This window comes from Drosophila takahashii, chromosome 3R, assembly GCF_030179915.1.
Source record: "Drosophila takahashii strain IR98-3 E-12201 chromosome 3R, DtakHiC1v2, whole genome shotgun sequence".
Taxonomy (NCBI): domain Eukaryota; kingdom Metazoa; phylum Arthropoda; class Insecta; order Diptera; family Drosophilidae; genus Drosophila; species Drosophila takahashii.
This window is the reverse complement of record NC_091681.1, coordinates 34,048,631-34,069,554: the sequence shown is the minus strand read 5'-3', so window position 1 is coordinate 34,069,554 and position 20,924 is coordinate 34,048,631. Positions and strand designations below refer to the sequence as shown.

General features: G+C 41.0%; 6 protein-coding genes and 1 long non-coding RNA gene across 7 annotated transcripts; 4 read left to right on the top strand and 3 right to left on the bottom strand.

Annotated features, from left to right (window-relative positions):
- The first annotated feature begins 300 nt into the window (after positions 1 to 300).
- IntS12 (Integrator 12) lies at positions 301 to 1,823 on the top strand. The gene is made up of 2 exons (XM_070216196.1): positions 301 to 397; positions 456 to 1,823. The coding sequence occupies exon 2, from the start codon at positions 466 to 468 to the stop codon at positions 1,474 to 1,476; it is 1,011 nt and encodes a 336-aa protein (XP_070072297.1). The 5' UTR covers positions 301 to 397; positions 456 to 465; the 3' UTR covers positions 1,477 to 1,823.
- Positions 1,824 to 2,085: 262 nt separating this feature from the next.
- On the bottom strand, positions 2,086 to 4,147 carry ball (nucleosomal histone kinase 1). Its single transcript, XM_017142949.3, has 2 exons — positions 3,789 to 4,147; positions 2,086 to 3,736 (listed from the first exon to the last, which is right to left on the bottom strand). Exons 1-2 carry the CDS (start codon positions 4,020 to 4,022, stop codon positions 2,171 to 2,173), a joined length of 1,800 nt encoding a protein of 599 aa, XP_016998438.2. The 5' UTR covers positions 4,023 to 4,147; the 3' UTR covers positions 2,086 to 2,170.
- A 567-nt stretch (positions 4,148 to 4,714) lies between these two features.
- On the top strand, positions 4,715 to 7,098 carry His2Av (Histone H2A variant). Its single transcript, XM_017142918.3, has 4 exons — positions 4,715 to 4,900; positions 5,191 to 5,268; positions 5,447 to 5,560; positions 6,518 to 7,098. Exons 1-4 carry the CDS (start codon positions 4,898 to 4,900, stop codon positions 6,746 to 6,748), a joined length of 426 nt encoding a protein of 141 aa, XP_016998407.1. The 5' UTR covers positions 4,715 to 4,897; the 3' UTR covers positions 6,749 to 7,098.
- Positions 7,099 to 7,621: 523 nt separating this feature from the next.
- Positions 7,622 to 11,392, bottom strand: SPARC (secreted protein, acidic, cysteine-rich). Its single transcript, XM_017142920.3, has 3 exons — positions 11,234 to 11,392; positions 8,539 to 8,705; positions 7,622 to 8,476 (listed from the first exon to the last, which is right to left on the bottom strand). Exons 2-3 carry the CDS (start codon positions 8,695 to 8,697, stop codon positions 7,724 to 7,726), a joined length of 912 nt encoding a protein of 303 aa, XP_016998409.1. The 5' UTR covers positions 8,698 to 8,705; positions 11,234 to 11,392; the 3' UTR covers positions 7,622 to 7,723.
- Positions 11,393 to 12,714: 1,322 nt separating this feature from the next.
- Rb97D (Ribonuclear protein at 97D) lies at positions 12,715 to 16,792 on the bottom strand. The gene is made up of 6 exons (XM_017140827.3): positions 16,625 to 16,792; positions 16,242 to 16,471; positions 15,942 to 16,186; positions 13,420 to 14,172; positions 13,213 to 13,364; positions 12,715 to 13,055 (listed from the first exon to the last, which is right to left on the bottom strand). The coding sequence occupies exons 1-5, from the start codon at positions 16,706 to 16,708 to the stop codon at positions 13,219 to 13,221; spliced, it is 1,458 nt and encodes a 485-aa protein (XP_016996316.2). The 5' UTR covers positions 16,709 to 16,792; the 3' UTR covers positions 12,715 to 13,055; positions 13,213 to 13,218.
- A 1,707-nt stretch (positions 16,793 to 18,499) lies between these two features.
- On the top strand, positions 18,500 to 19,590 carry LOC138913531 (uncharacterized). Its single transcript, XR_011419301.1, has 3 exons — positions 18,500 to 18,569; positions 18,788 to 18,863; positions 19,305 to 19,590. It is a non-coding gene; the product is annotated as an uncharacterized lncRNA (long non-coding RNA).
- Positions 19,591 to 20,159: 569 nt separating this feature from the next.
- On the top strand, positions 20,160 to 20,883 carry ms(3)K81 (male sterile (3) K81). Its single transcript, XM_017140831.3, has one exon. It carries the CDS (start codon positions 20,160 to 20,162, stop codon positions 20,814 to 20,816), a length of 657 nt encoding a protein of 218 aa, XP_016996320.3. The 3' UTR covers positions 20,817 to 20,883.
- The last annotated feature ends 41 nt before the right edge of the window (positions 20,884 to 20,924 follow it).

Sequence of the window (20,924 nt, the reverse complement as noted above, 5' to 3'; positions counted from 1 at the left end):
CGCTTTTGTAAGTAAGTAAATAATAATAAAAAGATCATTTATATAAAATAAAATGATTTTATTCATAAATCAAGTAATTTAATTATATTTAACTCTTAATATAACAAAAATATTAAAACCAAAATTTCAAATCATTCATATAATCCGTAAGCTTAGCTTGAGCAACTTTCACAAAGATTTGTAACAATTTATAAATGTGTTCATGTAATCTACGAGCATATTTTATAACTAAATTGGCAATAGTTACTGCAATAAATTTAAATTTAACTTTTAGCGCCCAATCTTAATTTACGTTTACAGGTGAACGTCAGCCTCTTTAGCCGGCAATGTGGTGACACTGGCTCAGCAAACAGCTGTTGCGCCGGCCAAAAACTGCATTAATCGTTATCGATATCAGGTGGTTGCAGGAGAAAACTGCATTTATTTTGTTATTTATTATATTTACTAAATTAAAGTGATCCTGCGATGGCCGCCAACATAGCCGCTGCAGCTGCGGCTGCCCAAGAAGTCGATCCGGTGCTGAAGAAGGCCATCAAGCTGCTGCATTCGAGTACGCCCACCTCGGCGGCTGAATTGCGTTTGCTTTTCGACGAGGCTCTAAAAACTCGTTTTGGGCCGGAAAAGAGTTTGTCCAACAACATGAGTCCACGGATGCTGGAGGATGAGGCCAACTTTCCGGGGCGGGCAGCCACGCCCCCGCAGCAGCCCATCAACACGGATGAGATCATCAATTTGACCAATTCACCCGATAAAGAACCCTCGGATTCGGTGGACACAATTGCGGATTCGGATGATGGTTTAAGTGCCGTGGGAATTGTGAATACCGGCGACACCGGCGACTTTGGCGACCTCAATTGCTGTGTGTGCGGCGAGATGGTCTTCACGGCCACCAACCGGCTGATCGAGTGCTCCAAGTGCGGCGCCATGTACCACCAGGAGTGTCATAAGCCACCGATCACCAAGGAGGAGGCGGCCGACGATCAGGAGCAGAATTGGCAGTGCGACACGTGCTGCAATAAGCCAACGACCAGCGGCAGAGCCACATCCTCCTCCTCGACGGCGGCGGCGCCCGTGACGCCCACCGTTTTCATAGCCGACGAACCCATGCCGCTGACCACCGGCAGCAAGGCGAAGTCCTCGGCTGCCTCGTCGCGCTCCTCCAACTCGTCCAACTCCTCGTCGCCTTTCTACCGGCCGGAGCCCAGCAGCTCCACCAATGCGAGCAGCAGTAGCAGCAGCAAGCATGGCCACAAGTCATCCTCTTCCTCCTCCTCGAAGTCGCACAAGGAGGAGCGATCATCCAAGTCATCAGCGACGGCAACTAGTGCTATTGGTGCTCTGGAGAAGCACAGCGGTAGTGGCGGCGGCACCTCCTCATCGCGACGCAGCAGCTCCAGTGCCAAATCCAGCTCCAAGAGCAGCTCCTCCAAGCACCACGAAAGTGGCAGCAGCAGCAAGAGAAGATCAAAGCAGTGAACTCCTTAGGATTAAGTACAAAGTTTAAGTCTAAATCAGATATTCTGAACATTAAATATGGTTTTGCTAGAGTTAAATATTTTTGATTTCTTTACATATACTGCTAAAATCCTCCATTTTGCATTTCTTTTATACATTTTTATAGTTTAAACAAGATAATTCAATAATTCAGCTACTGAATTATAATTAAGCAATAAGTAAATGCTTTTTATGGTTTTTTTAGAGTTAAATATGTTTGATTTCCTTACAAAAATTCTCCCTTTTGCATTTCTTTTGTACATTTTTATACCTTAAACCAGATAATTTAATAATTCAGCTACTGAATAAAACTCAAGCAGTTATAATGATCCTTTTTATAGTTTTATTAGAATTAAATATGTTTGATTTCTTTTATAAATTTGTATAACTTAAACCAGATAATTCTATAATTCAGCAACTCAAGCAGTTAATAAATTTTTGCAAATAATAGTGATTCTTTTTATGGATTTATTAGAGTTAAATATATTTGATTTTGCTTACAAAAATTCTCCATTTTGCATTTATTTTACACATTTTTATACCTTAAACAAGATAATTCAATAACTAAACTACTAAATAAAACCCAATCAATAAGTAAATCTTGGAAAATAATAATGATCCTTTTTATTCAAGTTTTTATCAATCTACAAATACAAAAAACAAGGGCTCCAGTAACCTATCGCTGGTACTTTCGCACAGTGACGGCGGGAGTGCGCGGACTGCGGCCGGAAGAGGATGAATCGCCCTCGTCCCCGTGGCCATTTACCTTGCGCAGATTAACGCGGGTCACGGGCGACCCCTCCTCCTTCAAACTGGAGGCCAGGCTGCGCGATGAGGGTGTCCTTGACTCCACCGTGGCTGCCTTATCCTTCTCCTTGTCCGCCTTCTTCTTGCGCTTGACATTCACAATCACATTGGCGTCCATGCTCACGTCCAGTTCGAAATTAAACTCGTAGGTTTTGTTGGATCGCGGTTGTGGAGTAAGATCATCGTTGACCACGGTTTTGCCACCGGGGCGACCGCGCAGCGAAATGGCTGGACTGAAATTGATCTTGGCACTGGCACTGGGCGTCTTGAGCCGCGCTGCCGTGGGAGTTTGGTGCTTCGGACTGGCTTTTGGTGTGCCTCTGGCTTTTGGAGTGGGAATGGATTTGGGCTCAGTCTTGACGCGTTTCTGGCTGGGCGGTGTGCTTTCCGCTGCTGCTGCAGCAGGAGCGGCTCTTTTTAGGGGTGAAACCTTCTTGGCTGCCGGGGAAACCTTCTTAACTGCCTTTTTACGAGGAGCTTTCTCCTCCTCTTCCTCGCTGGCCGAGATTGCCTCCTCTAGAGAAGAATCCTCTGCAGGAGATTCCAGCTTCTTTGCTTTTCTAGCTGCTGCTGCCGCCTTGCTCGTTCCCGGCGGACTATGGTTATTATTACTGCTCATCTGTTTCTTCAGCTTGAAGTCCAGATCCCCGCTGTTGGGCACTTTCAACTGTTTGAGGGCGCCGGCGAACCACTGGCGGCACTTGTCGTAGTCCGGCTCCTGGTTGTGCGTTAGTTTTGAGACATATTTCATAAAGTCCCCTAGAGGAGAGGGCACTCCTTGGGGGAAAAGCTTCTTTAGGCTATCTCCTATTCCGTCCATAAACGATTCCTTGGCCTTTTGAACCTTTAGAGGGACAGTGAGTAGCTTTTGCGTGACCCAGGGCAGCTCGACGCCCAGCCACTCAATAAGATTATAGCCGAGAATCTCGAGATCGGCCCTCCTGGTGGCCACACCCAAGTGGGCATCCCGTGAAGTGTACTCTATAGTGCCGTTGTGCATTTTCTTGGGATCCGGCTTGAAGTCACCGGTGATAAAATGCGAGGCCAGGCCGAAATCCACGAGGTAGGCTTGCGATCCACCACCTTTTCCCAATCCCAGTAGAATATTGGCCGCCTTGAGATCGGCATGAACGTAGCCAGTGGAGTGCATGTACTGATAGACGTCCAGCATCTGGATGGCCAGTCGCCAGACGGTCGCCTCGGGCAATCTATTACCATTTTCCTTGAGGAACTTGGAGATGTCGCTGCCGTAGCGCGGCATGACTATAAAACGATGCTTTTCGCCGTTGACCTCGACGGAGCCGTTGGCCAGGATGTAGGGCATTCCAAGGGATTTTAAACCATGCTTCTGCTGGAACTTTTTGATGTCATCCTGCTTGGCATTGCGCAAGTAAAAGTGCATCTCCACGAACAGAGGGCCATTGCCATGGGGCTCCTGGAAGGAGAAGTTTTAGAGGGATTCTTGAAGGGGCAGAACCTCTACTCACGCATTTCACCACCGCATCGTAGTTCTTCTCGCCCACCTTGCAGGCGGCGTAGATTTCGCCGAATCCTCCCACTCCAATCGACGGTCCAATGCGCCACTGGCCCTTCGCCAAATCCGTGAAGATCGTGCCCTCTTTTACCTTCTCCGGCATCGCGTACAGCTTGCTCTTGGCCTTCTTCGCCGGCACCGCCTTCTTGGCCGGCGCAGCTGCTTTCGGCTTGGCTACACGCGGCATTTTTGTGCCAGTATCTGGGTTAAATTGCGGCTAGGAATAAAATTCGCAAATTCCGCTCGAAATGCCGGGCCGACAGAGGGTTGCCATTCGGCGCGATGAAGAGCGTCCTGCAGGGTTGCCAGCTATTAGAGGGGATACAGTGTCAAGTGGGAATAAGCTATATATAAGCTATAAAAAAAACAGGGACCATAAATAACAGTTATTTGAGATATTTATTTTAAAAAGACTATTGTGATATTTTGTTTTAAACGACAAAAATAACGTTTTTTACTCTTGTCCACAAAGTGTATGCATGTCAACAAATCTGGAAAGCAAATTACCTGTTATTTGTTCATGTCTATAAAGTGCATAAAAACCAGTTAAATTCTTAATTAAAAATTTTAATCTAAAATCTAATCTAAAAAATCTCAAATAACTAATATTTACGGTCCCTGAAAAAAATTCATTACTCGGTATTAAAAGGGACAGGTTTCTATTTAAATCAAAGTCACATCTGAAGAATTATAAAACGATTTTATTCCATATTTGTTTCCAAAAAGAGGTTTTTTAGAACTCTTGATTTTGAAAAACGCACAGACAGTTGGTTGAGGTACGCGATATCTAGCAGCGCCGACAACCCAGGGTTGCCCCCAATACTCCAAAATGCGTCGATGTAATAAACGGTCACACCGCGACGCTGACGGCGTCTTTTTACGAAAAATTTCAAGTGGCGAGGGTCGAAGAAGAAACAATTCCGCGAAACTATCCACACGCTCCGGTTCCGTGTTGCAATCAAACAATCATTCCCATCGCCGCAGTAGCAATCGCAGTGCCCCGAGCATTTCGCAAGCGCAGTTAGCACAAAGAAGCAGCAGCAAAAAATCGATTGAGCAGAAATGGTAATTTTCGGCGAATTTTAAGCGGCAGCGCGCAGCTCGCTTTTAGCAATGCGCGTGCCCCCCCGCGAATTAAATATTGATGCCGAAATGGTGGCGCTGCACTTGGCACTTAAATTCCACGTATCGCCGAAGAGTCAAAAAAAAAACCGCGGGATTTGTTATTGTGCTGCTGTGGGGGCGATCGGCCGTAACCTCACTAATTGCAGCGGTGCCACCATTTTGTGTTTTCCACAGCTTGTGTTTTTAGTTATTCCGTGGTTAAAATGTAATATTTGTGTGTTTATCCACAGGCTGGCGGCAAAGCAGGCAAAGATTCAGGAAAGGCCAAGGCGAAGGCGGTATCGCGATCGGCGCGCGCGGGTCTCCAGGTGAGTTTCCCATCGTCTGTACCTCCGCTTTTGGCGCCTTTTTTGGGTTCTCACCTCGCCAGCGAGCATATTCCACCACATATTTATAAACAGGGTGACTTTCTGGCGCGGGGAGTTGGGGGTATAAAAACATAAACAACCCGGCTAACTAATGCACTTTCTACACCCGCACACACAGTTCCCCGTTGGACGCATCCATCGTCATCTCAAGAGCCGCACCACATCCCACGGACGCGTCGGAGCCACCGCAGCCGTCTACTCCGCTGCCATATTGGAATACCTGACCGCCGAGGTGAGTGCCCCCGCCGCTAGAGTTTTCCCGCTTTTCCCTGATCGAGCGGTAAAAGAGCCGCTACAACGGGAAACCGAAGTTTCCTATTGCCACTTTTAGGGGAAGAAGGGTGATGAAAATGCACAGCTTTATTTGAAATATTCTGCTTGTGTACAGTTATTCTCTTTTCGAAGTCCAACTGGAATTGTTTGTTTATTATTGTGTGTTTTCCCGCCTTAATCGAGTGTTTGTTGTAACGGCATTTTTTCCGTTTCCTATTGTCATTTTTAGAAGGAGAATTAATGATATTTTTAATATTTTATTTTATTAAGTACAGTTATTCTACATTGAATGTCTTTAATTGTTTGTACAAATGATTTTTAGAATATTTTAATTTTCTTTCTTTCTTCTTTGCCTCCTTCTCCTTATATCTTTATTTCTCCCGTTCCAATAAATAATCAAATTTTCCTATTGCCATTTTTAAAGAGAATTAATAAAGAAAGCGAATTAGCCAGTTTAATATCAAATATTTAAGAGATATTTATGGTTAAAATCTAATACAATTGTTTTCTGTGTAACTGTACTGTTTAAATGTTCTAAATAATTTTCATTCTTAAAAAATGTTGATTTTTAACATTTTGTTGCCTTTATTTTGTTAGTTGTTGAGGCTATAACTGAAATCTAAAATTTCCTATTGCAATTTTATAGGTCAGAGAATTATTCAAAATTATTATATTCTTTTTAGCTTCATCCATTTTATGTCCAATCTGGAATAACCATAGTTTCCTATTGATATTTCAATTACTAACAGGTACTTCGAGTTTTCCTAGTTTTTTTTGTTCTATTGAGAGTACACAAAATAACACATTAATTTGCCTAATATTTAATTCAAAAGTATTTTTATTAAACACATAAAATTCCTATTACTTTTATAATCTCTCGATGTCTTATTAATCTAACTTACTGTGCCCATTTCAGGTCCTGGAGTTGGCAGGCAACGCCTCGAAGGATCTGAAGGTGAAACGTATCACGCCGCGCCACTTACAGCTCGCCATTCGCGGAGACGAGGAGCTGGACAGCCTGATCAAGGCAACCATTGCCGGCGGCGGTGTCATTCCGCACATACACAAGTCGCTGATCGGCAAGAAGGAGGACACGGTGCAGGATCCGCAGCGGAAGGGCAACGTCATCCTGTCGCAGGCCTACTAAACTACCAGCTAAAAAAGCATTCGGACGCCTTCGAAACATGCGACACTAATGTTTAATTCAGATTTCAGCAGAGACAAGCTAACAAACCGACGAGTTGTAATCATTTCTGTGCCCCACAGCACATACTTCTTATATATACAACGTAATACATAACTATGTAATTCTAGCATCTCCCAACACTCACAAGCAAGCATACAACATACAAAACAAAACGAAAAAAACACACAAAACGTATTCACCCGCACGCATTGTTGTTGGCGAGGTTGAGTATGAAAGAAAAACAAAAAACTTAATTTAGAGCAAAGTAATTACACGAATAAATTTAATAAAAATTATAATAAAAACGCCAATCCTGTTATATTTCCAAAACTCTGACGACATGTGTCTACGAATGTGTGGCAATGAATGTAAAGTATTGAAACTAGATGGTAATTTATTCCAGTTGTAAAAAGAACACGATTTTTAATGTGAAAAGTACAGTCGAATTCCAGTGACGCGAAGAAAATTCAGTTTTTAATTACGCATTTATCTCGAAAACAAAACGAAATATATTTGTAAACCCCAATAAAAATATAAATGCCCAAAGAAAATTGAGACAAATTACTAAACATGCAAATTTTTATAGAATTTATGATTTATTTAATTAAACACCGAGAGCACTTGCTAAAGTAGACATTTTTGAATTAAGGAGGCAAGTGTAAAGTAACTAAAAGACTAGCGGGTTTTTTCAGTTTTTAATTAACGCATTTATCTCGAATAAATATAAAGTAGCGGGCTTTTTCAGTTTTTAATTAATGCATTTATCTCTATAGAAATATAAATGCCCAAAGAAAAACGAGACAAATAACTGAACATCCAAATTTTGAAAGATTTTATTATTTATTTTATTAAACACCGACCAAAACTTGCTAAAGTAGACATTTTTGGATTAAGGAGGCAAGAGTAAAGTAACTCCGCGAGTAGCGGGCTTTCGGTTTAGCCCAGAAGATGCGGCTGAGCCTGCTGGACGTCGTCGCAGCGCTCCTTGAGATCCTCGGGATCCAGCTCCAGGCAGGCGCCCCACTCGATCAGAGTGATGCGATGGTCGTTGTTGGAGTCGCAGGACTCGAGGAATGGTGCAATGCAGTGCTCCAGGCTGACCAGAGGAGCACGGATGGGGAAGAGTTCGTGCCGGGAGACTGAGCGATCGGTGTCGCCGTCCAGATCGCACCATTTCCACACGGCAGCATTGGACCAGCGACGCGAATTGTTGGTCTCCGCCTCCAGCTCCATCTGCATGTAGTGCTCGGTCAGCTCGTCGCGCTCAGCAAGATCGCGCATCACGTTGAACAGCCAGTCGCGCATGCGCCTGGGGAAGTCCTTGAGGTCCTCGCCCTCGCAGGTCCTTGGCTCGTGGCAGGCTCCGTAGTAATCGATGTGCATGTGGGCATTGTCCGCATTCTTGCAGCCCGGTTCTCCACTGTCGCACCAGCAGCGCTGCTGATAGACGGAGCAATCCGAGGGCCAGGTTTCGTTGGTATTCGTGCACACCAGGCGGCGGGTGTCCAGCTCCTCCGGGCACTCGGGGATGCACACGCACTGGGGCTTCTCGTCGTGCATCTGGCAGATGCGACCGGCGCCGCAGCGAATGCGCTCGCACAGATCCTCCTCCACGACCGGATTGAGCAGATTGTGCTGCACCTCGGCCAGTTTGGTGGCTATCTCGTTCTCACGCTCCACATCCTTGATCTGCCAATGGGATTTAGTAGTTAAAATATATAGTATGTATTAGATAAAATATAGTAACCCACCTGGTTCTTCTCCTCCAGCAGGCGGAGGAACTCCTCCTCGCCCTCGTCGATGTCGGTCAGGTCGATATCTTCCAATAGGGAATCATCAATTTCCGAGGAGGCTTGAACCTGGTTAAAGGCCAGCAGCCCCAAGCAGAGCAGCAGCCAAAGGAAGCGCATCTTGCTGGCTATTTAAATGCAGATGTTTAAGATTTATAGTATTCGATCTAATCTATTTTTTACTAATTTTAATAGAACTCAAAAATGTATCCTAAAATTCTTTAAAAAAAAATTTTTTTTTATTAATATCCAGTTAATAAAGGACAAATTAATAGGTATCCTAAAATTCATCAAAAAAGTGTATTTTTTTAATATCCAATTGATAATAAACAAGAGAAAACGCTATAGTCGGGTGCCCCGACTATCAGATACCCGTTACTCAGCTAAAGGGAGTGCGAAAGAGATGGAGAAAAACTTTGATCCGCCGTAACTTTTTAACGAATGGTCCGATTTAAAAAATTTCTTCTACATTTCGATAGGTATTGATAAACACAATAAAACTGCATTTGTACTTTTCCAAAATATTAAACTTTTTAAAATCGTATATAAGCGATTGTGGGCGTTAGAGGGGGCGTGGCACCCTTTTGAAACAAACTTGCGCTGCGTAGGAACTCCTAGAATCTGCATGCAAAATGTCAATCCTCTAGCTTTTATAGTTTCCGAGATCTCAGCGTTCATACAGACAGACAGACGGACAGACAGACGGACAGACGGACAGACGGACAGACGGACAGACGGACAGACGGACATGGCTAGATCGACTCGGCTAGTGATCCTGATCAAGAATATATATAGTTTATAGGGTCGGAAACGCTTCCTTCTACCTGTTACATACTTTTGCACGAATCTAATATACCCTTTTACTCTACGAGTAACGGGTATAAAAACAGTTAGGTATGTGTCCTAAAATTCTTTAAAAAATATGTTTATTTTTTTGAATATCCAGTTAATAAAAAATATAAGTGTATTATAGCTAGGATTATTATTTAAATTAAAATGATTTTTTAATTTCGCAATAAATTATTTAATTTAATATTTTCTTTGGTATAGTTTTTAACCGAATCACCACCTTTAAAATATTTACTAGAGCTTCAAATATTTTTAGACAATCAACAAAAGTCAATTTAAAAATAAAATAGGTCATCAAATAATGTTCAGGTGTAAAACCCAATTCTCTTCGAGATTAGCTTTGGCCTTGATGAAACTTCCGTTTTATGGCAACCCATGTAATATGAATTTCTGAGTTAAACCGACTACGTTACTGTACCCCACAGGAAATTTAACGGTCGCTCAGTCTTGTAACTCACCCCTTATAGGGTGGTTTTTACATCCCGATAAAGGCGGCGTCTTTTCCTCATTGAAAACAATTGAAGAAGCCGCAGAAAAATCTTGCTGCAGGGTTCAAAAGGTCAACGCGAATATAGCGCGCAGATACAGATGCAGAAATTCTCCTTTTATGAGGAAGTTAATTTATGGATCTGTGCCAAACGCATCGAAAACAATGCCAACTCTTTGTTGTTTGGGAATGGAGTGTACGGAATAGATGGAAGATGCTTATTACAGATCTAGAGTTTTTAAAATAGAAAGAAAGGGGCCAGGTATGAGATGAAATCTCAGAATTTTAAATATTTGCTTTTCATTTCCTTTAGTTTTCTGGGTATTGCAACCTCAAAAAATTATGTTTCTTTCTTTTTTGCAAAAGTTTGAGGCATGTTGAACACATGTTGGCTAGTTCAAAGCTTTTCAAAATTCGTTTATGAAATCATCGCATCAAAAATGTATATGGTATGTGTACTATATGTAAATATCCCTGATTAAAGCTGACCTTATACAGTCTAATTTCAAACCCAATTTCCATAGTCTCTGCTCCTTAATCAGTTGAAGACGTCGCCCTAGTTCTATGCTTTCAGCTTAGTACATGTGCTACAATAAGTATGTACATATATATGGTACATTAATTGCCCAACGACACATTTGGCTTATCGCAGGCCCGACTTGGCCTCCTCACCGCCTCTTATCAGGATCGGTCGCTTCCGTTTTGGGGACCAAGATGTGCTTAATCGTCGCTTTTGTGTGTTGCAAAATATCAAGTAAAATGCGCAGCAATGTATCTGGCAATTGAGAAATGTATACGAGAGATCTCGGGTACTGGGAACTTCCAGGAATATCCGAGTTGGATGCTGCATTCCAGATGTATATATACTGCACTGTATATGCACCGATGAGTGGGCCGCCTGCAGTTTAATTATACCGACAAAACTAGAAACAATGACGTGATCCAAGATGCAATGTTTATGTTGGAGGGGCCAATGAATCGTGAACGGAATGAGGCCTGCCGTAAAAACAATTTAGTTGAATTTGCGGAACTGCAATTCGCTAACGAGAGCGATGATGACACTTCTTAGTTGACCTTGCGAATCAATTAACTAACTTTGTCCCTAGTAAATTGGTTAGAAACCCTCGCAATTGGCAAATTTAATCGAAAATTGAGTCCAATTGATGAATAATCATAATCAATATCGAAGAACATTGAACTTGAAGAAATCGAGCCCAAGCTGAGCTTGCAGTAATTCGAGAAACAACCAAAGTATCTGTTCTTTTTTAGTCCGACTTCCACACTCAATCCCAATCCCTTGGTTCACTGGTCAATACTCACTGTATTATTATTAAAATAGGAGTTTCCTTTCAAATGTCTAAGCGTGTTGGCGGATGGCAAGTGACTGTTTGCCTTTGGAAAAGCTTCCGAATGATTACGGATCGCTGCTAAACTGGAGCATTACCCATGTTTTGGGGTCGCCTCCAACATGTTGGCTCCCAACATGTTCGCTTGGAATGAAAACACAGATTGCTTCGATTTCAGTAGTTTTATTTTATTTATTAATTTTGAAATAATTATAAACAAATTATAGGTACTCGTAAACTTACCTTAGTTCACAGCCAATTCCGGTCTTCTATACAAGGCCTTTCCAGCGGAGCTCAGGTTTTTTTGGAAAAGAAATATGTTGTTTGCTTTAGAAAAGCTAAATAAACTTGGTAACATGCTACATATAAAGCAGGAACTTAAGCGCACTTATAGAAACTCTAGTGTATCCTAGGATGAGAACCGAAATACACCGGGATCTCCGTCACTAACTTACCTTACGAAATATATAGGGCTTGTCTCAAGCGTTTAACGTAGAGTATGTTTAAAATTAGATCGAAAGAGTGTTTGTACCTAGAATTGCATAAAGTTAACTAGATCTTGAGGTAAATAGTTTAGTTTATCGCTACTTAGACTGCGCCCAAGGTGGAGAAGTAGAGACTTACATATCGGCAGCTAAAACAAATACATAGTGTTGTTTTTATATTTTATTTATTTAAAATAAATATGGATTTTTCATATAGTTCGGTTAAGTGATTAGAGTGTTGTATCTCGTAAATGTAGCGTAGAGGAGAGCTCTAAATGAAGCTGGCAAATGGTGGACTGAGCCTCCCCTTCTATCATATCAATACATAATTAATTGCATTTAATTCATAGATCAATTCAAAGCCTTTGGCGTGCGCTACAGCTTATAGATAGGAAAGAGAGAGGCGAATGAGTCGTACATCTAGATAATCTGAAGATATAAACTTAACTTAGAGTTCGTGTCATGGCTCGAAAACAAATACATAGTTTCTTAGCAATCTTTTGCAGTGTATTTATACTTTCTCAAGTTTGTCAAATACATATAAGGGAAAATAAAAAAAAAAAGAATTAATAGATATTGTGGGAGGCTAGAGTAGAAACCTTTAACATCGTTACAGTATCGCTCCTTATAAAAATTGACAATAGTTTTGATATCAACTCTTGTGTACATCGATAGTTAAGGCCACGCACCCGTGCCACGCCCGCCAGCTCAGCGTTTGATTTGATTTCATATGATTTCGCATTTTCTTTTTGGACGTATATCTTATTTGAATGGTTTTAGGTAATACATAGGTATCTACGATTAAGCTATTCGTTTTTGGGCCAATAAGCTCAGGCTACGGCTGCGTAATTTGTATCTAATTATTAATTGATTTATTGCTTGCACTTGTCCTTCCACCTTCGTTTCAAATTCAAACCAACGCGCGTCGCACGGTCGCTTGCATCGTTTTACAGATAAGAGAGATAGTTAGTTGGATTCGAATAGAGAGCTTTATGTGTCATATCGCATCGTATCGCATCTACGATTCCGGCCGGGGTTACAAAAATATGTCTAAAGTATATCAGAAGCGGGGTGAAGAGCTCGCTCCACCCCAAATACGGTGTAGAAAATATTTATACATAGTCTGTGGCATAGCTTAGATCGATCGTAGATTTATCAATGGTATAGCTTAAGTGTAGAGTAAAACCGTAGTTAGTTGTCCTATTTTGATAGAGAGAGACAATGCGTTAAGTTTCCTGTTAGTAACTCTAGCTTATCAACGAGCTTAACAGTATCTTGATACTTGAGCTTTTGCTTTAGCCCAAAGAGCATCTAAATCAAAGAAAATTTTACACATTAGTAATCATACATTAATCAAAAAGTAAAGTATGGGGTGGCAAGACGTATTGGGGGTTTAACTCTTATGCATAGGCCACATTTAAAACGAACGACTAATGGCGGGGACGGTTTGCGATCATCATCTACTCACCCCCTTTTAGCGGCGATACTTGCTGTTGGCACTGCCGCCGGTGGCCACCGAGCCGTTGGACACGCCCACCGCCTTGGCGCCAGTGGGAGGCGGTACGCTTCCATTGGGCGGCGGTGCATTGTACGGCGGATATGCTGGCGGTTGGGGATTATCTGCAAAACAATCGTTGTTAGTTAATATAGACTACTAATAATCGATTCCACCTACGGTAATTGTTGGGCGGCGCTGCCGCGTAGGGATTCATGCGATTCGCATTCATGCTATTGTGCTTGGCCGGTCCTCCGCCGTAGTTTTGCTGATAGCCGCTGCCGAAATTGGGTGGCGGTGGCTGCTGCTGCGGAGGCGGTCCCTGTGGCGGCGGAGCTCCCGGCACGGGTGGCGGTGCATTGGGCGGCATATTCCAGTTGCCAGGAGCCGGCGGTGGCGGTCCGTTGTGGCCCATGGGCGGTGGCACTGCCCCGGCCGGCGGCACCTGTTGCACGGGCGGCGGACAGCCCCACTGGCCGGGATGCCATTGCTGGGCTCCGGGTGGCGGCGGCGGTGGTGCATTCCAGCCATTTTGTACCGGCGGATAGGGACCCCAGGCGTTCATCTGGGGAGGCGGCGGCTGTGGGTAGTAGGACTGCATGGGCGGCGGCGGAGGTCCCCAGTAGTTGTAGTTGGGCGGCGGGGCGTTCATCGGGGGCGGCGGTGGCTGCTGCTGGTGGTAGGGAGGCATCACCTGGGGCGGCGGAACAGGTGGACGATAGCCTGGCACCGGCATGTTGCCATTATGCGGCTGCTGTTGCTGCTGCGGCGGAGGTGGTTGTTGCTGCTGATGCTGTTGTGGTTGCTGCTGATTCATCGGCGGCTTGTTGCCGTTCGCCAAGGAACCCGGCTGCTGTTTGTCCTTCTTCTCCAGGTTGTAAATGGACTTTTTGACGTCCACGTGCACGTACTTAATAGAATGCTGCTTTTGAACTGCAGACAGAAAAAAAAATGGTAATGGTCAATTTGATATTTTTTAAAAATCAAGTTATTCATATCATTTTGATATGAATAAAGATTATTGTAATCTTTTTTTAGATTATTTTCTCAAAAAATACTACATTTGATATTTTAATGATATGATAAAATATCATTTTGATGTTTGAATCTTAAATAAAGATTATTTCAGGGACCGTAATCATTATAAGTTAAATAATAAAAATTACTTTGTAATGATTAAAATTCAATTTTTATATTTTACTTAGAGCATAATAATTATTTTTGATCAAAAAAAATAGGACTCAAAAATAATTTTTATTGATGATTTTTATTTTTTTTGCTCAAAATAAAACTCAAAACAGCCTCGCGGGCCTCCTGTAAGACTTTTCTCCAATCTGATTTCACAGCCGTTTAAGAGGCTATTAAAACTACCTCCACGATTTTTTGCAAATTTTTTTAACCACTTTTAAAAAAATGGCTTATCCCATGATTTGTATTTTATTCCAATCAAAATAAAACTCATAACAGCCTCGCGGACCTCCTCCACTATATATTGCCTTCGCCAAACTCGAGCTCAGGGTCTTTGCTGGATGATTACTTGCAAGCAATTGAGGTAGCTTCGGATGAAGAGACTGAAGACGCAGAGCCAACGGACCAAATAAGGAAGGCATATGCCGAAATTGAGAACTATTGTCCAAAACCCATTAGCCTGACCTGCGACATAATGGAATATTGGGAGGAGAAACGCTTTGTATTCCCCTTTTTGTATCAACTGGCCAAGGTCGTAAATTTAGTTCCCGCTACGCAAGTGAGCGTGGAAAGATCTTTTTCGGCCCTCAAAATGGTACTGACCGATCAAAGGTGTAACCTTGCTAATGAGGCTTTATCAAAATTATTATTCGTAAAATTAAATAATAAATAAATATGTTTGTAAAAAAATAGTGGAGGAGGTCCGCGAGGCTGTTATGAGTTTTATTTTGATTGGAATAAAATACAAATCATGGGATAGGCCATTTTTTTTAAAGTGGTTAAAAAAATTTGCAAAAAATCGTGGGGGTAGTTTTAATAACCTTTTGAACGGCTGTGAAATCAGATCGGCGAAAAGTCTTACAGGAGGACCGCGAGGCTGTTATGAGTTTTATTTTGATCGGAATAAAATAAAAATCATAGGATAAGTTATTTTTACAAAGTGGTTAAAAAAATTTGCAAAAAATCGTGGAGGTTGCTTTGATAAGCCTTTAGACGGCTGTGAAATCAGATTGGCGAAAAGTCTTACAGGAAGCACGCGAGGCTGTTTTGAGTTTTATTTTGAGCAAAAAAAATAAAAATCATCAATAAAAATTATTTTTGAGTCCTATTTTTTTTGATCAAAAATAAAGATTACCATTGAACAAAAAGATAAAAATCAAAAATTTAAAAATCATGGCGGGAATGCATAGATTGGACAAAGATAATTATTTGGGTGAAAATCATTTTTTTTAGGCCTATTATAAGTGGCCGATTTTTTTGTTTGAAAAAATAAAAATAATAATTATTTTCGGTCCCTGGATTATTTTAATCATTTTTTATATTATTTGCTCAAAAAAGACTAAATGTGGTATTTTTTATGATATGATAAAATATTATTTCGATATGTTTGAATCTTAAAGTTTTATTAATATGAAATATGGTTGAAATAACCCTATTTCATATCGGTTTTTTTTTTCTGTGCAATAATAAGGAAATTAAATAGGGAAAGGCAATTTTTGAAGCTATCAACTTACGAATGGCCTTGTCCACGGCATCGTAGTCATCAAACTCGATGAAGGCAAAACCGCGCCGCTTGCCGGTGGTCTTGTCAGTGAGTAATTTAACGGAGATCACGCGTCCAAACTGGACAAAGTACTCCCGCAGGCAATCCTCATCGTGGTTGTCCTTCAAACCGCCAACAAAGAGCTTTTTCACGGATATATTGGTCTCGCGGGTTTCGCGTTCAGGTCGGGGCAGAGCTCTCTTGGCCTCCACAGTTCTAGGAGGGGCAGATATTAGATTTGGATAGGATACCAGACAATCCCCCTACTCACTTGCCGTCAATGACATGCGGCCGGTTCTCCTGGGCCCTGTCCACCATGATGGACTTTGTGTAGGTGATGAACCCAAAGCCCCGTGACCTTTTGGTGGCCGCATCGCGCATCACGACGACATCGACCACCTTGCCCCACTGGCCGTAGAAGACCTTCAGGCCCTCCTCGGTGGTGTAGGGGGCCAGTCCGCCGATGAACAGCTTACGCAAGTGCTCCAGCTCACATATGTCCTGTGTGGGGTGGCAAAGTGGGTGGTGTGGGTGTTGTGTACACAGGAGCTACACGCATCTACAAATGCGTCACTCGCCGACTCACACACACATATGCATGTGCACGGAAATTTACATACATATATGTGATTCGATTCCTCGGCTCCTACTTACATCATCCTCCCGATCCGGTATCACAATCACATCGCTGCTCTCCTCCGGCGGAACCTCCTCAACCTTCAACTGCAAGCCGGCCATCGTTTGAATCGCGTTCCAACCAAATTAACAAAATGAAAACCAAATTGCAGGTTGAAAGGCGAAGCGAAGAAGAAAAATTGTGATGGGCAAACGGGTGAATTATAAGTAATCGATTGACCTATCGAATGAAAGTGCTATAGGTAATCGATTGGGGTATTCATGTAATGTAATTACAATTTGAATTTTTATTTTATGGAAAATCAGCCAAATTATCTGCACACAATGACATAATTATGTTGATTTTATTTTCACAAAATTTAATTTTTAGTTTTGTTTAACATTAAGAAAAAGATTTTACTTATAAATTATTTCAAAACATATTTTCTTTATGACCAGGGACCGTAAATAACGTTACAATCACACGCTGGTTTCCTCCGGCGGAAAATTGGAACAAAATTGAAACAACTTTTTCTGAAATTTCTTGTTCCCCATTCTTATTTTTATTTTATTGAAAATTTTTTATAAATAATAGTACTTGGGACGGATCATCATTTCCACAAAGGCAAGTGAGTTGTAGTAGTTGTGCCATGGCGTCCAATGTATACCCCTATTGTGTTGGCGATTGTGACTTTTAATGTATTTTCCATTAAGTGAACTGAAATTGAAATGTATGAAGTAACTATTTTCAAATAGTTTTAAAGAAATAATTACCTTTCTAAACAATCGTCAAACCACCAACCGCCACTGTTGTATGAAGCGCAATTTATAACCGAGTTGTCATTATCCCTTTCAGCTGTGGAGAACTTTTTATTTACATGGCTACTTAGAGCATCTCCAGCGTTTCCATAATATGACCCCACGGATTTAAGTACATATAACTCTTCTTCGCTGCCTACTTCAAAATTATCGAATGTAGCGTATCTAGAATTTCCCTGGAAATCAACAAGCTTAACGTAGAGTTCCTGTGGTTTCTTAGTTAGTTGATGCAGTTTCTCCAGTCCTAAGAAAAATTCTCCTTTTAAATTGCCAAATCCATTCTTATAATCCTGCCAAGTTCGATTAAAGTCCACAGATCCGTCCTGACGCCTTTGTATGATCATCCAGCCATCTCTATTGCAGGGGACCTCGAATAAATCCATTCCAGTCCTATTTATTTTGTAAATTCCTTCTTCTCTGCCAGAGGGACATCTTTTGGCACCGCTTACACGAGTTATATTTACGACCGAAATCGAAAGGACAACCACTAAGAGTCCAGATTTCAACATTTCGAATACTTCGGCGATTTAGTTAACAATCTATATTTATACTTGAAAGAGCGAACTGTAGATTTGGCGAAAATAAAATAGACTGATTTGGTGCAGGGCGACGGCTCCCTTTTTATATTCGGCAATCTCGAAGACGGGGAGTGATTATACTCAAGCCACAAGCTTAGCTCTTCCCCTAGATAAGGTCCCTTACTCTATGCACTCATAAAAATTAATTTCTAAATTTTGGAAATCTCGCCATTGAATCGGCCTACCTTTGAAAATAGAAAAAAAATTTCTTGTTATTAGACAATTTTCCTTTGAATACAGAAAACCTTTCTTGATGGAAAAAATTCAAGAAAGAATTTTTCTTAAAAATAGAAAAATGAAAATCTCATATGTTTGTTTTGCCATCGCAGCCAAAACATTTTTGTACGTATTTAAGGACAAAATCACCTTTGAATATATGAATGAAATGACCCTAGAATATAGGAAAGTAGCCATTGACTTCCTTCGGCTGCCGAATGTTAACGACAAGAAAAACGAAGTGGGACGAAGGGCCTACCCGGCTACCGACTTCTCTGATCCCCCGAGCGTCAGTTGTGAAAAAAAATCGTGAGTGATGGACGTGATTTTCAAGCAGATAAGAGGTGAAGCCTTTTTCCGAATATTCAAAGGTATGTAAATATGTATATAATTTTTTGTATAGCGGGCGTACAATTGTATGTATGTAATTAAAGGATACATTTCAAATCTCTTTACCAAGCGTATACCAATTTAGGTGAATTGTTTTTTAGCTAAGAGCTACGTACATACATACATTTGTACATAAATTTGTGGGTGTACAGTTCTATAATAACTTTATCTTATTACTCGCATTTTATTTATTTTTCAGAGTGAAAATACCTGCAGTTGCATCAGCCAAATAATTTGTTTGTCGAAGCTGTAATTTTGTTTTAAAACCTTCTAAGGTAAGAAAAATATGTTGTATTTGTTTGACATACTTATGTATGCATGTAAATATCTATGCATGTACGCGGCTCACCCGATCTGAAACCCGATTTTCAACCCTTTCATATTCTGCTCCTCTCTCTCTCTCGCTTGACCTACGCGTCGCGACGTTTCTCTCTTCACCTTCTTAAAACTGACACGATCTGCCCTGCTTACATTCGGTCTCCCTTCGCGCAAAGGACTGTATGTAAATATATATGTATGTATGTACGTGTCTCTCCCGTGCCTCTCTCTCTCTGAAATTCGATTTTCAACCCTTAATTTTCTACCTGTCTTGCTCCTCTCTCTCGGTCGTCTGTCCAACGTGTTTGTATTTTGGCTATTATTAACATTACATTATTTCAAAAAAGTTGTTTATCTAAAAACAAATCATTGATATCCCAATAACTCTTTTTTTATAGATGAGGAAAGGCGAAGAAAATGGATCACCTTAGGTCATATGAAGTTCAACAGACCTTGGGTAATAATAATGTTTTCTTGAGTCAAAAATGTGTTATTTAAAAATGTTTAAATGTTAAGTGTTAAATGTTTTAAATGTAAATAAATATAATATGCAAAAGAAAAAACCAAGTTACATTTTATTTTTAGGGTTTCAGTGTTAATATAAAACTTCCTTTCAAGAAATATTATTTCTTAAATCAAGAAATAAAATTTCTTGAAAGGAAATTTAAACAAGAAAGAATTTTTCTTGTTTAAAAGGTGCCTTTCTAAATAACCCTTTCTTGTTTTAAGAAATTTAATTTCTTGAAACAAGAAACAAACCACCTTTGAAACAAGAATCGCCTTTCTTGTTTTAAGAAATATTTTTTCTTGTTTTTATGGTGGCTTTCTAAAAAACCCTTTCTTGTTTTAAGAAATTTAATTTCTTAAAACAAGAAATATTTTTTCTTGTTTTAATGGTGCCTTTCAAAAAAACCATTTCTTGAAACAAAGGTGAGGTCGCCTTTGGCAAAAATTCAAGAAAGAATTTTCTAGATTTTAAGGAAATTCTTCGATTTTTTTTTATGAGTGTGGGTCAAGATCGCAATAAAAAAGATTGATTTTTTGAAACGCGACAGCCGGCTCATTATCTGAAATTGTACACTGTGTGTCTTTTTTTAAAACACGCATGTCAAGTAAATGGTATTATCATATAAATTTACCTAAATAGTAGTAGTAGTATTTTAAATTTTTAGAATTTACCAGCATGCAAATAAAAATCGATACATCGATGGCAATCATCGTTTGGCTCACCTAGCAAAAACTGTCAAAGTCAAATGTGCTTACTACTTTTTTACAGCAAACAAATACAAAAATTTTTACCTATAGAATTAATTATAGAAAAACATCCTTCAGTTAGGATGGCTGAATCTGAATCCCCGCCGCACGTGGAACGCAGGATGTGCGGCATGGGAAATCATAGACTGAAGACCCCGTACCGAACGATAAGAAATCGGAACCTGCTAAAGTTTGGCCGACTCATAAACTCCGAGCTCCAGGTGCAACCATTGTGCCTGTCCTGCTACAATGACCTACGAAAGCTCTACATCCGGAAAATGGCCAATGCGAAGAGACATCAGGAGGAGAGGAGACAGGCTGGGGAGGCGAGTATTTCGACAGTGAGTGGCAGTGAGTCGAGTGAGGCGACCCTTGGGGTTACTACCTCGGTCTCGGAGGTCGAAGGACCCTCTGCGAGCATCTCTTCAGATGACGAAAGACCCACCACCAGCGCCGCAGCGGCTGCCAAACGTGCAAAAAGGCTTTTGGTTGCACCGAGTTCTTCAGAGGACGACGATCCCAACTCGAATCTTAGTCTGAATGCCGTTAATGGCACTCGATTGCCTCATGTCCAGCCGATCCCCAAAAGACGTCAGTTTGTCCACTTGAACAAGGAGGCCATGGATATATACCTGGCGGGAACCACAGGAGGATAGCGTTTTTTGTTATATTTTTCTATCCACTTAAATTTCCAAGAATCTCTTGACTTTTTTTATAAAAATGAAAATAATAAAAAATATTTAAAATTTTTTTAAATAAAACTG